Genomic DNA, 18,291 nt, shown 5'->3' with positions numbered 1-18,291 from the left:
AGGAGCAGAATTAGGCTATTTGGCTCATCAAGCCTGCTCCAGCATTTTATCTTGGCTGATCCACCTTTCTTCAGCCCCTGTATCCTATGTTCTCTCTGTATTCTTTCATGCCCTGACTATTCAAGTATCTATTACCCTCTGCCTTAAATCTACCTAATGACTTGGCCTCCACAGTCACCTGTGGCAATGAATTCCAGATGCACCACTCTCTGGCTAAAGAAATTCCTTATCTCCATTCTAAAAGGATACACCCCTATTTTGAGGCTGAATCCTGTGATCTTAGACACCCCCACCACAGAAAACATCCTCTCCACATCTAGGTCTTTCAACATACAATAGGTTTCAATTATGTTATCCATCATTCTTCTGAATTCCAATGAGTACAGGCCCAGAACCATCAAATGCTCCTCATATCACAAACTTTTCAATCCCAGAATCATTTTTATTACTCCTGTGCGAAGACACCCAAGCCCCTTTGCACCTCAAATTTCTGAATTCTCTCTCCATTTAGATAACCCTTTTATTTCTTCTACCACAGTGCAGACTATATACTTTCCAACACTATTCCACCTGCCACTTCTTCACCCATTCTCTTTTCTCTACTTTCTCAATCCTACTTGCCCCTCCACCCATCCCTGTATCGTCCACAAACTTGGGACACAAAGCTATGCATTCTATTACCCAAGTTATTGACATACAATGTAAAAAAGCAGTCCCAACACAGAAACCAAGTCCTATTGTCACCTATGTCACTTCATTTTACTTTAAGAGGTCATGGCATTCAAGCCTGGCCACAACAGTTGAGCATCATTCATTGATTAGAGTTGAGACTGGAATTGCTACTTTATCCGTGAGATGGCTTTCTAGAGATCATACTTAGTTACTCCTCCATATTAAACTTGCTTCCTCATGTAGGGCAGGTGCATACAAAGCTGACTGTGCTGAGTGTGACTTTGTCTTTCCAGCTTTCAGAGAGACCATTTCACAGGTTATTAACAGTCATCTGCATTGTTCAGACCATGATGCTGCATTAGCCAACCCTGTGGAAGGTCATCAGATTTCCTTCAAACAGGAAATTAGAATTTAACTTCTACATCCCTCTGGAAAACCCAGTGATTATAATCTGCAGTAATGGCATGATGTTTCTTCGCTTTATTCAATTTTACCAGTTTGGTGAAGTTTTATTTATTAATATCAGCACAGGCCTCTGGATTATCACTATGGTAATACACCAACATAATGCTAGCTCGTTACAGAACTCATGTACAGCATTTTCTGAAATTGTGAAATGGGATAAACTCCTAGCAAATGTTTTGAGTGAAAAATTGTCAATGGACAAAAAGCATAATCTATTACTGGAATTTTTGATAGTTTCAATTGCTAAGTTGCACACATTCAAAGGTATGTGTCTCATGTCAAACTTATATTCCTTTCAGTGAGCAATTTAGCAGTTTCAAGCTCTGTGACCAAATGGAACCAGCTCTGAAGAAACAAGTAGTTACATGAAGTTATTCTGGGATTACTACAACCTTTAAAATGTAACACTAAACAGAACTATCATGTTGCAAGGTGATACTGAAGATTTGGACTTCAGAATTATAAATTTGTCTACTGTAAATTGGTTTCATAAATCCTGTGAAAATATTTTTCCTGCAATCAGACTTTTAGTAATTAGGTAAAGGCAAATTTTCTGAAGCCAAGAACAGAAAATTGTTTCTGGATTTGCACAGAAAGAAAATAGAGGCATCGCAGCAAGAGTGGCAAATTCTTGTGAATGTTTATTCATATCATTGATGCAATCAGAAAGTTACACTGCTAAAGCACATCACCGTAGTTAAAGACCTTATTCTTCAAAATATCACATTAATTCTGCTGTTCCAGGTCTACAGATAGGAGAGCTATTAATTTTCAGATAGCTTGTTCCATTTGAAGCAGTTAGTTCATAATCTCAAAAAGGATAGTCCTTGTGGTTAACACACCTAAAAAGAAAAAAAAAGTTAGAGATCCCACTTTAAAGGCAGGCATATAAACACCAACACATGCCAAGATAACTTGCCTGCAATTTTATTAAGTTTTATACTTTAGCCATAAACATTATTCAGATTAGTGTTCTGCACAGACATTTACTGCAACTCCATTGCCTCAGAACCAGGCACTACTGATAGCCAACTCCAGCACACTGCACACTCCACTGGCCAATGCCCCAACCTTCCTCCAACCAGACCCACAAACTCCAAGGTAAAGCACATGTGCACTGTTCCAAATGATTGGTACTCTTGTATTTCGAATGTAATTAACAACCATTAACATGTACAGCATACTTTCATAATTGCAATTCCTTTCTACAAAAAGCTACGTTAAAAGCTGATCTTTTGTGGATTTCAAGGTAACAGCTTGGAGTCTCATATTTCCTCAATTTTTTTAAAATCAAAATTTTGCTACATTTCCAAGCATATTTTTAGTTAAATTTGGGTCAGAAGCATTTAAGGGACCGGAAGTGTACAAATTGGGCTTGATAAGGATATAAAAATACTCGGCAATTCAGTCAGAGACATTTTTCTCTACAATGAGCTTGTACTTCTGCACATTTTCCATTGATTTTACTTTTGGCTGAAAGGAAGATTGGTTGCCAAAGTGGCAGGTGAAAGGCAAAAATTATGAAATGGACAAGCAACTGCATGTCACAAGCAAGAGAAAGTCTGCAGATGGTGAAAACTTAAGCAACACACAAAATGCTGGAGGAATTCAGCAGGCCAGCTGAAGAGGGGAGAGAGAAACATCAGGCAATTGGTGAAACTTGGAGAGGGAGGGATGAAGCAAAGAGCTAGGAAGTTCATTGGTGAAAGAGACAGAAGGCCATGGGGGCGGGGGGGGGGAGGGAAGAGGCGCACCAGAGGGAGGCGATGCGCAAGTAAGATGATAACATGAGAGGGCGGCAATGGAATGGGAAATGGTGAAGGAGGGGGTAGAGGCATTACTAGAAGTTTGAGAAATCTATGCTCATGCCATAAGGCTGGAGGCTACCCAAATGGAATACAAGGCTCCTCCAACCCAAGTGTGGCCTTATCCTGACAGTGGAGGCGGCCATGGATGGAAATACTGCAATGGGAATTGGAAGTGGAATTAAAACGGGTTGCTACTGGGAGATCCCGTTTGTTGTGGCAGACAGAGCATAGATGCTCAGTGAAGCAGTCTCCCAACCTACATCAGGTCTCACAGATATACAAGAGGCCACACCAGCCGTACGGAACACAGTATATGACCCCAACAGACTCACAGGTGAAGTGTCACCTCACCTGGAAGTATTGTTTCGTACCCTGAATGGTAGTGAGTAAGGTGGTGTAGGGGCAGGTGAAGCACTTGTTCTGCTTGCAAGGCTAAGTGCCAGGAGAGAGATCAGTGGGGAGGGACGAATGGACAAGGGACAAAGGAATGCACAGGAAGCAATCCCTGCGGAAAGCAGGAAGTGGGGGTGGGAGGAGATGTGTTTGGTGATAGGATCCAGTTGGAGGTGGGGGAGGTTTCAGAAAATTATGTGCTGGGCACGCAGGCTGGTGGGATGGTATGTGAGGAAAGAGGAATGCTATCCCTGGTAGCGTGGCGTAAGGATGGGGTTAGAGCTGATGCGCATGAAATGGAAGAGATGCGGTTGAGGTCAGCGTTGATGGAGGAAGGGATGCCTTTTTTTTTTGGAAAAAGGACATACCCTTCATTTTAGAATGAAAAGCCACATCCTGAAAGATGTGGGGGAGATTGAGAGAAGGGGGATGGCGTTTTTACAAGTAGCAAGATGGGGAGAGATATGGTCCAGGTAGCTGTAAGAGTCTGTTGGTTTATAATAGATATTGGTGGATAAGCTGTCACTGTAGATAGAGAAAGGGAAGGGAAATGTTGGAGATTGACTAGGTGAATTTGAGGGCCGGGTAGAAGTTGGATGCCAAGTGCATGAAACCGACGAGTTCAGCACTGGTGTAGAAAGCAGCACAAATGCAGTTGTTAATGCAGCATAGGAAAAGTGCAGGACAGTCACCAGTCTAAGCTTGCAACATAGACTGTTCCATGTAGCCAACAGGCAACATAGCTGGGACACATGTGAGTGCCCATGGCTACCCTTTTTATTTGAAGGAAGTCGGAGGACCCAAAGGAGAAATTACTTAGAAGGAAAAGTTCCACTAGGCAGAGGCGAATCGTGGAGAGGAACTGGTCGGGTCTGATGTCCAGAAAGAAAAAAAGAGCTTTGAGGCCTTCCTGGTCGGGGATGGAGGTGTATAGGGACTGGACATACATAGTAAAAAATATGATGGGGGCCAGGAAACCTGAAATCCTTGAAAAGATCAAGCAACTGCATGTCATTATCAGATTAAATCCACAAGGCTCAATCAGAATCAGGAAAATTGCACCTTGAATTCAAAAGACAAATCAGATACAGAAAAGCCAAAACGTACAAGAATTTGGTATCAGAAGTTATATGGTGATGCTAGAGGTATTTACACTTGAATAAGCAGCTTCAATGTAGTTGAAAATGTAATTTGTACACAATTTAGTACAAATCTTCCAGCAAGAAGCTATTATTGGACAGAAGGAGGAAACGAGCTTTTGACAACAGTTTCTTTGTTTTCATCCTAAAATTGCAAATATCAGTAACTTAGGAAACAGAAGTTTCACCCTTCGAAGATTTGAAACCTCAAAAGCAATACTCACTGCTCTGAAAGCCTCATTTTAGTTAAATGACAGCTTTTTCAACTTTTGAAGGCAAAATTGGACAGGACAATTTGGCATCAGGGGAGTCAAGGTCACCCACATTAATAAAGAATGGCTTAACCAAAGCTCCATTGAAATATTCCCTTAGTTCCAACTCTGCTGCTGGGCAAATAGAAGCTATGCTCTCTTTCTTTGGACGTCTGCAATCTACCCTTGCTTGGACATTAATTAACCTTTGCCGTGCTACCTCTTCCATAGTGACCACCACTCTGCTTCAAAGAGGATCAGGGTCTCCTTTATCCCCACTTCTGACATTTACCAAGAGCGCTGCTGACAAAGGACCCTAAAGCATTGAGGATCCATCCCTACCACCCATCCAACAATTTCTGACTCAGTACCAACTAGAAGAGGAACAGAAGCATCAGGACTAGGACTGCCAGACTGGGTAACAGTTTCTTCCATCAGGCTGAGTCTAATGAATACTCTGTCACCACCGAGGTGGCGTCACTCATACTTTTGCTGCACTTCACTACTATATTTTAAACTTATTTATAGTACAATATTTTGGTTTGTGCTGTGTGTGTTACATGTGTGGGTGCTCTGCAGTCCCAAGGAACATTGTTTCATTTGGTTGTACATATATAGTCAGATGACCATCAATTTGAACTTGTTTTCTTCATCCCACCCCCTCATTGGTGAGGCCCTGGGTGGCTGAGCTGGAGATGGTCTTGATTCATTCATTCCTAGGATACATTGTTGGCAATAATGACATTTAATGTCATTCCTCAAATGGCCTAAACTAAGTCAAGTTGGTCAGTTCAGAGTCACTTTTTGGCCACGGTGCAATTTTCTCTCCAAAGAGCATTATGGAACTAAGGTTTAAGCTTGGCAACTATGGAGAGCTGAAACTGGAGAACCTCTTCAAAATTATGAAAATATACAAAGTATACTTAGAGAACTAAGGAAGACCTGAGAGAAAGAGCATCATATGGGGAAAATTGAAGAAAAATATTTAAAAACTAAAGGCAAGAGGATAATCAGGGAAGAATAGGGACAAGATAGGTTTGGAGTCAGAAGATATAGGTGATGTTTCAATTAATACAGGTAAGTAATCTAGGTAGAGATGGGCATTGTGGTTGGAGAATGCAAGGAGGTATATCTTGGTGGAATTAAAGGCAGCTAAATCTTTAGGGCTTGACAGAATGTATCCCAGGCTGCTGAGGGGGGCAAAAAGGAAATCTTCCTTCATTCAAGATCAGCAAGACTAAGCTAAGCAATTACAGCCTGGCAAATTTGGTATCAAGTGCACTTCAGATAGAGCCATTACCTTCTAAACACCTTCCTGTACTTTGACATCTAGCCAAGCAAAAATCCCCAATATCCACAACACCAGCTGGAGTGCCAACTTAGACAAATGTGTGTTTTCACAACTAATTATGTAATCACCAGACTTGTGGGATTTAAACTTCTGCAATTTTCACTGATCAACAGCCTTTCCTCTCTACAGTCCAGAGGCCCAGAACTTGACTGGACCAAGAACATTAGAAGGTATAGCTGCAAATATAGGTCAGAAGCTGGATAGCCTCCAACAGAGTAACATCTTGTAACTCAATATCTTTCCAGGTTACAAGCCAATTTATGGATGCTACAGAACATTCTCTATTTACATCACAAGACCAATAGGCTGGTCCTGGACTTATTTCCATCTGGCATAGTGTGCATTTTGTTGTTTGATTGTTTGTGGTTTTTGTATTGCTATATTTATGCTCTGTTTTTGGTTGGTGCAGCTGTAATGAAACCCAATTTCCCTCTGGATCACTAAAGTATATCTATCTATCAATATGGAAGCAGAATTGGGCCATTTGGCCCATCTAGTCTGCTGCACCATTTCAACAAGGCCGATCCATTTCCCTCAGCCTTCACCCTATATCCTTTCATGTCTTGACTAATCAAGAATTCATCTACCTCTGCCATAAATATACCTAATGACTTGGCCTCCACAACCACCTGTAGCAAAACATTCCATAGATTCACTGATTTTTTTTTTTTTTTTTTTGAGGATGTAACTATGAAAATGGACAAGGGAGAACCAGTGGATGTAGTGTACCTGGACTTTCAGAAAGCCTTTGATAAAGTCCCACATAGGAGATTAGTGGGCAAAATTAGGGCACATAGTATTGGGGGCAGAGTACTGACATGGATTGAAAATTGGCTGGTTAACAGAAAACAGAGTAGCGATTAACAGGTCCCTTTCGGAATGGCAGGCGGTGACCAGTGGGGTACTGCAGGGTTCAATGCTGGGACCGCAGCTGTTTACAATATATATTAATGATTTAGATGAGGGAATTAAAAATAACATTAGCAAATCTACCGATGACACAAAGCTGGGGGGCAGTGTGAAATGTGTGGAGGATGTTATGAGAATGCAGGGTGATTTGGACAGGCTGGGTGAGTGGGCAGATGCATGGCGGATGCAGTTTAATGTGGATAAATGTGAGGTTATCCACTTTGGTGGTAAGAACGGGAAGGCAGGTTATCTAAATGGAGTCAAGTTAGGAAAAGGGGAAGCACAACGAAATCTAGGTGTTCTTGTACATCAGTCACTGAAAGCAAGCATGCAAGTACAGCAGGCAGTGAAAAAAGCTAATGGCATGCTGGCCTTCATAACAAGGGGAATTGAGTATAAGAGCAAAGAGGTCCTTCTGCAGCTGTACAGGGCCCTGGTGAGACCACACCTGGAGTATTGTGTGCAGTTCTGGTCTCCAAATTTGAGGAAGGACATTCTTGCTATTGAGGGAGTGCAGCGTAGGTTCACAAGGTTAATTCCCGGGATGGCGGGACTGTCATATGTCGAACAATTGGAGCGACTGGGCTTGTATACTCTGGAATTTAGAAGGCTGAGAGGGGATCTTATTGAAACATAATATTAAGGGATTGGACACGCTGCAGGCAGGAAGCATGTTCCCACCGATGGGTGAGTCCAGAATCAGAGGCCACAGTTTAAGAATTAGGGGTAGGCCATTTAGAACGGAGTTGAGGAAAAACTTTTTCACCCAGAGAGTGGTGGATATATGGAATGCTCTGCCCCAGAAGGCTGTGGAGGCCAAGTCTCTGGATGCTTTCAAGAAAGAGATGGATAGAGCTCTTAAAGATAGTGGAATCAAAGGTTATGGGGATAAGGCAGGAACTGGATACTGATAATGGATGATCAGCCATGATCACAGTGAATGGCAGTGCTGGTTTGAAGGGCCGAATGGCCTACTCCTACACCTATTGTCTATTCACCACTACCCGACTAAAGAAATTCCTCATCTGTTCTAAATGGACATCCCTATATTCAGAGGCCGTGTCATCTGGTCTTAGACTCTACCGTAGGAAACATCTTCTCCACATCCACTCTATCAAGGCCTTTCAACATTCATTAGGTTTTAGTGAGATCATGATTGTTCTGAATTCGAGTACAGGCCCAGAGCCAAACACTTGAGCCTTTCAATCCTCAGATCATTTTTTGTGAATATCCTTTGAACATAGGGCCCAAAACTGCTTGCAATACTCCAAATGAGGCTCACCAATGTCTTAAAGTCTCAGTATTACATCCTTGCTTTTATATTCCATTTGCCCGAATTATGAGCTCATTCATGATTATTAGGAACAAAAATTACTCATCTTAACTAAATCCCTTTGTTAACAGCTCCCATCAATTGATGCTATGCAAATTAACTAGATCCATTGAATGCACTAAGGTTTACTTATCAGGACCTTTCAAACAAGTAACTTCAGTAATCTAGGTGAACTTTGACAACACACGTGCCCATCATCTGCAAACTCCCTTCCACAACTACCATCTTATCCTGGAGACATCACTTTCAGTTAGGTGTCAAAATCATGCAATTGTGGAGTTCGTGGTGGTTCAAGAACCACCTTCTCAGGACAATTACATACAATAAATGATAGCAACATCCACAATAAATCAGTAACTGTTCAGAAAGATCATGACTGCTAGTTTACAATTTACAGTGTCCGGGATTATGGTTTCAGAGTTTTGTAGACTGCACATCAATTACAGGATTAAAATGGTGGTACCAGAACCACATTGGACAGAAGTGCTGGAAATAGTTAACAGTTGACGCACCATTCTTTCATTCATGAAATACGTGTTGCAGGAGATGCCAGCTTTTCTGTCCCTTTTATGTAATTATTCTTAAGGTGCGAGCTTAAATCAAATCACATGAAGATTATTCAACAGTGGGAATAATCACATTTGTTTTTATTCTTGCCTTGCCAGTCATGACAGGAGTTCTTAATCCTATATGGAAGATCAACTCCTTTTTAAAATACGATTATGTTTTGGATGATATGACTGAGGAACTCAAACAGAAGCAGTTTCCACATCCACATGAATTTTGGCAGATAATGGAAAGGTTGAGATGGTAGAGAATGGAACTGAATCAAAGTACTGGAGGAGCACAATTTCCGTCCAGCTAATTACTGAGCTCTGGGTCAAACTTAATCCTAAATTTCCAACATTATTCTCACCAAAATAAACACTGTACACAAACTACATTTCATCAAGATTAGATTTAAGCAGCTTACACATTTAACCTCAAACATCACTTGAAACTGCTTACATTTCAGTTAATCTGCTCTAACCTTCATCTAGGCACAAATCATATACAACCTTTACTGTTATAATAGTTTCATTTCTTCCCATCATTTCATCTTGCTTGAATTTAAGGTTATCTAAATGACAATAAAAGAGGACTGCGTGTCCTCAAAATCTAATCTAATCTAACAATGTGCATATTTTTCCTTGAGTTCCTTTCACCTGCTACCAAATTTCACTAGCTTCAGCGTCTTGCTCAGCGTTACTTCAAACCCATGACATCTTTGTCTTAAAAGAAACCTCAAATGTGGAGAGAGTGAACATGCAGAAGTATCAAATTATTCGAAGCACTCAGAACAGGTTGAATAATGCTGGATTGTTTGTTTTCTGTAATTTCATTTAGAAAAATGGGAAGCTTTTCAATACTATTCTAGTTCATCACTTAAGAAATAGTTAAGCAAAGTAACAGTCTGGTAACTCAAGACAGAACACATTGCCTGTTCAATTATTCAAAATGGAATTGCAGCATACTCACAAGTGGAATAGTCAAAGCCATGCAACAACTGTTGGAAAATCTATTATGCACATCAGAAGTTCTAGACGTTCATTGGTCAAAGCTTTCCATGAGAACAGCAAGATGTGAAAAGTAGCTTTCAAAAATAGAGCCAAAAAGCAGGTATAAAAAAATCTCTAATTTATGAACCAAAATAAAAACTAAGGAAAAATGAGAATGTGGAAAAACATCAGTACAGAGAAGATTCAAGATCTAGGAACATAAGCGGAATTCGCAGGTAGATTTTAAGGACCGATATTACCCAGTCAGCCTGGCACCAGTAAAGGACTCTTGGCCAAAGTAATGCAAACACTTCTCTTTTATTTCTTCATGTAATGTGCTACTGGGGACAAATCAGCTTTTATTAACGGGCTTTCAAAATAGATTAGTTCAGGCAGGCAGATCAGAGTCAAGCACACTTATTTGAGTCTAGGCTCAAAACAGCAAATTTCCATCTCTTCGATCTCGATGGCTTGACCACCATAAGAAAAAAAATAGCAGAAGTGGTAATGTTTGAAAAACAATGCTCAGCTTTTACTTCTGCTACACAGCCTGAATGGACACGTGCACACAACTCACCATTCCATTGGACAGCATCGCCAATTCCTGTTGAATGAAAGAATACTCTTCATTTCCTCATCACTCAACTGAAAATCAAACACCTGCAACAGCAGAAACACATTTAGATGGTGAAATTAAAACAGTGAAAGATTGGTGAAATGACATACATGACATGTAGAAATAATCTTTCCATGAGCTTTTCAGCTGGGATTTAACAAGGGGCTGAAAAGTAACTATAGCATTTGATCTTTCACAGACAAATCAGAAGCCTCAAGCTAACTATCATAAATTTAGTTTTTTCCCCCCCACCCACCCCTAAAAAAAAAGCACTAATAAGCACTAAATTAAGTATGAGCTGGTGCAATGCATCATCTTTTGATCTCCTCTTCCTACCCCCTCTTACAACCTTGGCTCAGGAAGTAACACAAAGGAGTTGGGCCACGACAGGAAAACAGAAGATTTTTGTTAAGGTAAGGGAAGAAGGGTGATGTGTGATGTGGCTGCAGAATGGGAGAGAGGGAGAGGGAGTGGCCTCATTTTAAAAGCCGTCCCCAGCTGGTGCTGGCAATGGAAGGCTAATTGCAGGCGTCCCAGAGAACTGCAACACAGGTTAAAGAAGATACACAGGCCAGGAAATGTACAGGACATAACCTCATCCTTAATAAGTTTGCTCTGGTGCAATTTAAAGCTACCCCAGTGGCAGGGATATGATGTAGAGGAGCAACAGGGATCTTCTGATTAAGCTTACCAACAACCTGACACACCTGGCATGACTTACGGTACTGTGCTACATCAGGCCTCACACCAGGCCAGAAGAAATGTCCAAGTGCACAAGAGTTTTCCTAGTGCCCAAATAATCAGCGAGGTTATGATTGTGAGCCAAATGCACTATGTCCGATCGGTAAACATCAGGGCACTACTCAAATTGTCCTGAACGGACACTTTTGGAGTCCTCTTTCTCACTATCAACCCATTGCTAATAACCACACAAAGCCTCTAAATTGTCTCCTCTGAGACCACCTCTCCAGAGGAGACAGAAGGGTCTTTTCCTGTTCAAGTACTAGCTGTTCACAAGAGGAAACTCGTGGCCAAACCCTGTTAGATCTACATCACCTTAGGCCATCAAAGTGTCACAGAGGGCAATATAGGGAGATTGTCAGAGCTCTTGCCTTTGCTTTAATCTTTCTTAGACATTGCAATAAGTAGTAACACAAACAAGAAAGTATTGGGATAGTCAGCTCAAGCTGATCTGCACCACAGGATTAGAGGTTACTTCAGAAGTAGGGAGCACTACTACCCGCCAAGTTGTTCCCTAGAATGAAAGACATGCCTTCAATTGGTATCTGGGAACAAAGGGCAACAACTTCACCAGAAACTGAACCTGAGTGGAGACAAAAGTTATGCAAAGGCATGGATAAAAAACCTGTACCAAACTCTTTCACAAGTGTCTCTGAACCCAAAGCAGACTCAATGGCAAAACATCGTGGAGAATCAGACTGAAAAGCTCTGTTCCTCCAGATCTTAATGGGTTGCTTTGACTCAAGATCAGAGGCAGGAGAAATGAAATATCCATTAGGAAGAGCCAGCCAGCCAACTCATATTCCTTGCTTGAGATGTCACCAAATGAAGACAGGAATTTGTTACAGTTTTCTCAAAAGTTACAGGCTTCACAGATTTCTGATTTTTATTAAGCACTGAGCATTCAGTAATTAGATGACCAGGCTTGTTGCAGTAGAAACACGGTGGAATGTAGCTTTCTCAGATGTAAAATTCTTAGTCAAGGGTGAGGTGGGGTACTGGTTTTAAAGATGGTATTTGATAGGATAGGCCTTTTTCCCCAGCATGCTGTTTACAGATAACACCGACTTTGTGGGTCAAGACATACTCATCTTCCAATATGGCAGCTTGCTCAAGGGGTGATGCCTTCTGTTCATTTAAACAGACAGATACAACATCGGGCAGACAGGCTCTTAAACTCCTCAAGCATGGTGAGCTGACGAAGTCGTTCTTTAGCTCAAGTAGAAATTAAACACCACTGGTCAAACAGACTCTCTCCCCTCCCCACCAGGACAAACTCAACACGTTTTCCTGTCAAGCTTGCTATAGCTAATAAAGTGTTGCCGATAAGACTCAGGAACTAATTCATAAGATTTCAAGATAGCCACTTTGACCCCCATCATAATCTGAGCTCTTTTCAGTGCTTGGAGCAGAATAGGCTTCCGTGGCTTTACCCACGTTTAGGCTACTTTGAAGTGGCAGCCACACATTCAAAATGAGAGTATTTTGGCATCCTTCTCTGCAAATGGTAGAACTTCCTTACAATGGCTACCTACATCAAATACAGAAGGATTAATCTAGGAGACTTCTTAAACTACAATTCCATAAGGAAACGTTCATGTTCTAAATGCATTTGGTGTTCCTTGTGCCTGTCCACTAATTGCTTTTCTTGCAGCACTATCTATCTCGTTTAGCCGCAACTCAATGACAGCCTCTGACAAAGGAATAGGTTTGGGCATCCGGCAGGGGTGGGAAGCTAATTTCAAGAACCCCAGTGTCTATCAACACTTACCTGATGACAATTTTTACACTCCTTTCAACCATTTTCAGTGTTAGTAAGCTCAATTTTGTAACCAGAGGCCAGCTGCAAAAGTTGATCTTTTGTAAACTGCTTAAGCAGCTCCTGAGAAGGAGCTTTAATGAACTCTTCAACAGATGCCATATTTAAAAGTTTCCCTACATTAAAGTTCTGACAAGGTATAGAAATAAGCACAAACCTACAACTGGGGCGTTTATTACAAAGCAACAGTGTACACAACACACACGAGGGCCCAATACAGCACATAGCGACCTAGATACGGCATGTGGCAAATTTTGCTCTAGAAAATAGCCATTAAGACCATAATTACAAAATTAAAACTAGATGTTACCTCTCAAATACCAGAATAGCATAGAATGGATTACCTACCCCAGACAAGCATAATTCTTCAATGGAGACTGCCAGTCATCCTAATTAACAAAACTCAGGATAGTAGTTTACAAACAAGTTCAAAGGTAGAACTTCACAGAAGCCAATTATGGACCCACCACAAAAGTGCCTAAAATTTAGTCACTTTAACTCTCCCAACTTAACCTATTCACTTAAGCTTTCTCTCATTCCCCCCTCCCCATCCCACACACACCAAAATGAGAATGGCGTTTGAGTGCTAATCTAAACACACAAAAAAGTGCAGATCTAAGAATCAAATGAACAACCCTACTTATCTTCTGAGGTGTACTGGACAAGAGGTGACTTTAAAAGCAAAAATTCAGGAAGCATAGGCCATCAGCCTATGGTCATGCAGTTAAGAAATGCTCATCTTATCAGATAACGTCTCTACCTAGGAACACCTTGAAAACAATGGAGTGACCCATAGGAAAAACTGATTTACTCAGTTCAGCTGGAATACATTCCCTCTCTAACCAGCATACTCGTGCACTAGCTAACTTAACAGCACTCAAACAACCACACTCACCCAGCAGTTATACCAAAAGGAAGAAAAATGGCAAAACAGCAGCACACCACAAGAAGTCCCCAGCAATAGAAGGGTAATTGCAGGTGTTCCAGGGAACTGCAACACAAGTTAAAGAGGAAACAGGCCAGGAAGTGTACAGGACACAACACCTCAAATCTTACTTACCTGAAAGTTTTTCTTAATTCGCTCTGGAGTGACAGACTTTGGAATTACAACCAGCCTTCTTTGAATCTGGAACCAGATCAAAACCTGAAACCAAATCCACTATAGTTAGAGCCAATAGCCTGCTGTAGAATATTAATGACGATTGCAGATTTGCTGCTTCAATATAGGGTGGGTTCCATTGGCCAAATGTTTTGGAATGCCGACCATGTGATTTTCCAAAGTGAGATTCCAAGTGAGGAAGTGACTTTGATTTCCTATATTAAAAGGAAACTAGCCAGGTCATAGAAGAGGCTGCTGAACTTTAATGTTGGAAATACCTTTTAACACGAGGGCTTGTACACAGGAACTCCAAACTTGCCATTCAGCCCCAAAATTCCTTCAAATTGTAGGACGCTACAATTTAACAAATCAGGAACAACGAAAGCAGTGTTAACTTAAAAAGTGGGACATCCATCCATTGAGCAGAAAGCAGCTTTAGTCAAGGCCCTAAGCACATTGCTGACAACAAATCAGACAGAACCTACCCCTTTCTTGCTCAGACCACCAGAAGTGCCAAGCACAACACTAAACCTGGTAGTTTCTGTAAAAAAGTTACATGCTAAATTAAAGAACAGATTTCCATCCTTCCAAACTTTTTACACTAATAGGTAAGGTACTGGAAGGAGAATAAACATTCACCCAATGTATCCAACCAATTATGGAGCTCTTCTTTAGTGAACTAACCAGAATGAGATTTGAATTACAGCTTTTATAGATGAATAATCAAAATATCAAAGAAAATCAAGAATCAGTTCTTCGGAAGTTACATTAAAAAGTTTCAAACAGTGGATTCTGGTTAATCGGGCCATCAGTTAATAGGTGAAGCCACTTATTTTGGACAACACTTAATGAACAAAAACTAAATCAAGGAAGTAGCCAAGGTTCCCTTAATTCATTTGGGACACAATGTCACTTAATTAGGCAGCAGACGGTTGGTCATTGGCGCTTTTGTCACTGTTAAGACTTCACCGTGCTTGGAACAACCAGTTTACATATGCTTGTGTGATGTTATGTTATCCACTTGAATGGACAGATTCAAAATGCAGCAATTTTTGATGATTTTTTAAAAAGTTGTCTAATTGTCTTTTAAAAAAAAATTGAGACCTTTGCCAAATAAGCACCAACAGATTTGTCAATAGCCGAAGAAAATTACCTAGACCAAATTAAAACCCATCCACCCAACACCACTCATTGTTGGCTGGCAGAGATAACTGAGTGCCGAAATTGACAACTGCATCAGCAAGTTAAACTGTAAGAATGGGCATGACAAAAAGGAAAGGGAGCATTCCAAAAATAATGTGTGAAGGTGTTGGAGGCTCTCAATAGTTTTCCATTATAACTGGACAAGATGTGCATGATAAAGGACCAAATGTTAAAAAAGACAAGCCAGAGGGAGTAGCTAAGAAGCTGGGTAACGAAGAATTTAAATGAACAGATGGCTGGTTATCTCAATGAAATGTCAGCACATTAAAGAAAGCACATGGTGAGAAAGGCAAAGCTGATGTTGCATATGTAGAAACGAGGAAATCTACAAACCTTCAAATTCAGTAATTTTACAGACAATATCTGCAATGTCAATGAAATAGTTCTTTACAGTGTAGAATGTTTGAGAAACAGCCTTCTGGAATTTGTCTGACAATACAACATCCTTGGTGTAGCCAATAGATATGTGAATCAAAAAATTTAAAGTTAGTGAACACATTAAAGAATTTGAAGAAAATCAATGACATCTTCAATAGCCAAGGAAGTGAGAGCAAAGTTTAATCTTTTACAGGCAGTATAATTTGTCAATAGAAGTTGGCAAGAAATAAGCAAGACAATTCAGAACTGTTTTGCTCAATGTAGTTTCAAGTGTTCAGGCTTAGAGATGCCAGAAATAGCTAAGAGTGAAAAGGAAATGATTTCACTACTTCAAGTTAGAAACTACAAAGAATTTGAAGGCATCAACAATCATCTTGAATATTCTAAAGAAAATGAAGATTTGGAGGATGCAATCATTGAAAGCATTATATCAGAACACCAAGTGGGGAACGTTAAGACTAGGAAAGTGATGAGAATGACACAATTGAACCTGAGCTTGACTACACAGGCTGCCAGGAAATTATTTGGATTACAACACTGCTTCATGCAGGTAGACAATGAAGGCAGTCCATTAACTGCATAGGTGTCTGCACTGATTTTGCTCAAAGAACATGCCAGCGTACACTGACGAATTCCTCCATCTTTAAAGTAGTGGTAGTGTCCTAATTTGCTCTGTATTTAATTTAAACACAATCTATTCTTCAGTTAAACAGTACTTGGTCTTTTTTGTACCTAACTTTTCCATGAATCTTCTGCCAATTGGGGCAGCCACTCAACTGGGCCAAAACATACTGGTCTCAACATGTCCGAATGGAATCCATTGTATTTGAAATAAAATTAAAGTACACATGGTACAGCTACACGTAATGAACCAAAAAGCTAGAATTTGACACTGCTGCAGAGATTTAATAAGAGAAGTTCCTACTTGTGCAACTGATTTCTTATGGCGCTGTGCTATTTCCTGTAGCTTAGGATCCTCAAGGAGATTGGGTTCATTTGGCTTTGCCCTGAAATTAATGAAAGGAAACGGAATTACTTGTGCAAAATCTCCTAGTAAGAACTTTCAGCAGCAATATATGATGCATATCAGTAGAAGTGGCATGGAGAAGCTTAGCACAGAGGTAGATTAACTTTCCCAAAGGTCACACCCACTCTCGACATTCTTCTCCCCTCTTCCATCAGCCAAAAGATAGCACAGGCCTGAAAGCACATACCAGAGTCAAGGACAGTTTTTACCCTGCTCTTGTAAGACTATAAAATAGTTCCTTAGTACTACAAAATAAACCCGACTTCACAATCTACCTATGATCTTGCACCTCATTGTCTGCCCTACGCTTTCTCTCTAGGAGTTACATTATTCTGCATTTTGTATTGTTTTACCTTGTTCTTCCTCAAATTGATCTGTATGATTAGTATTCAAGACAAGTTTTCCACTATACCTTAGTACAAGTGACAATAATAAGTGTGCATAAATTGTAGCATGGTTTAAAAAAATTAGGGATCAATTACTCAAAAATTCATCATCTAATAAGAGCAAAGCAGAGATTATTTTTTGCAAATACATTATTTCTTAATGTACCAAGGATGAATCAATGGATGATCAGGTTTTGAAGAATATGGCAAATCAGATAGACAGTGTCAGGTAGGCACATGGGAAACAGTAATAATATTGTTTAGATTTAATAGAGAAGGACAATGGTCTTTCCATTATGTGTCCTCAAGATACACAGCTTTGCAGTTTGATTCTTTCATGTCAAGAGGTTGGCCAGATTACACTGGAAATTTACTACAACTCTTTCTAAAGATTTGCAAAGATCTCTGAAGACCAGACCAGATTTATTAAAAATCATTATTCTCATTTTAACATTCGTTGTTTACTGAATGTTATTTATTCTCCCTCTAAAGAAACTTTGGAATGCGTGATTTCTTTGGATGCTGAGAAAGCCTTGACTGGGTAAAATGGAATTATTTTTTTAAAATATTAGAAAAATTTAAATTTGGGTAAGTTTTAATCGATGGATTAAATTACTTTATTCATCTCCCAATGCACAGGTTCTTATTAACTCTCAGAGCTCCAAACTATTTAATCTCCAACGTGGAACCAGACAAGAATGTCCTTTGAGTCCTTTGCTTTTTGTTTGGCTTTAGAGCTTTTAGCCATCGTGTTTCGTGAATCCATTGACGTTTCAGGTATTTTAAGGAGGGGTATCACTCATAAGTTGTCACTTTATGCTGATGACCCTTTGCTCTACATCTCTAATGTGGAGTCCTCTCTACCCTCAATACTCTTTACTTTCTGAATTTAGCCAGTTCTCAGGATATAAACTAAATCCTCATAAGAGTGAACTTTTTCCTTTGAATAATTTGGTATCAGTCAACTCTGACCTTCCTTTTAAAACTTTGAGAAAGCAATTTACTTATTTGGGTATAACAATTACTAGGAATTACAAATTTCTTTTTAAAGAAAACTCTCTCTTTTGGAATATATCAAGAAGGTACTATCAAATTGGTCTCCCCTTTCTTATCGCTGATTGGTCGTATTAATTCTACTAAGATGAATATTTTGCCTAAATTTT

At 40.1% G+C, this 18,291-nt stretch overlaps 1 protein-coding gene across 1 annotated transcript in view; it reads right to left on the bottom strand.

Moving 5' to 3' along the window:
• Nucleotides 1-1,758: 1,758 nt before the first annotated feature.
• Nucleotides 1,759-18,291, bottom strand: part of LOC140202760 (aldo-keto reductase family 1 member B1-like) — a 28,887-nt gene continuing 12,354 nt past the window's right edge. Inside the window, exons 7-10 of the mRNA XM_072268063.1 lie at nt 16,641-16,722; nt 14,096-14,179; nt 10,437-10,519; nt 1,759-1,979 (exon numbers count right to left, since the gene is read on the bottom strand). Coding sequence (XP_072124164.1) covers nt 1,949-1,979; nt 10,437-10,519; nt 14,096-14,179; nt 16,641-16,722 — 280 coding nt within the window. The 3' untranslated portion in view covers nt 1,759-1,948. The remainder of the gene's footprint in view (nt 1,980-10,436; nt 10,520-14,095; nt 14,180-16,640; nt 16,723-18,291) is intronic.

The sequence above is a fragment of the Mobula birostris genome, chromosome 9, assembly GCF_030028105.1.
Source record: "Mobula birostris isolate sMobBir1 chromosome 9, sMobBir1.hap1, whole genome shotgun sequence".
Taxonomy (NCBI): Eukaryota; Metazoa; Chordata; class Chondrichthyes; order Myliobatiformes; family Myliobatidae; genus Mobula; species Mobula birostris.
Note: the sequence above shows the minus strand (reverse complement) of the source record. Positions and strands in the feature narration are given on the sequence as shown.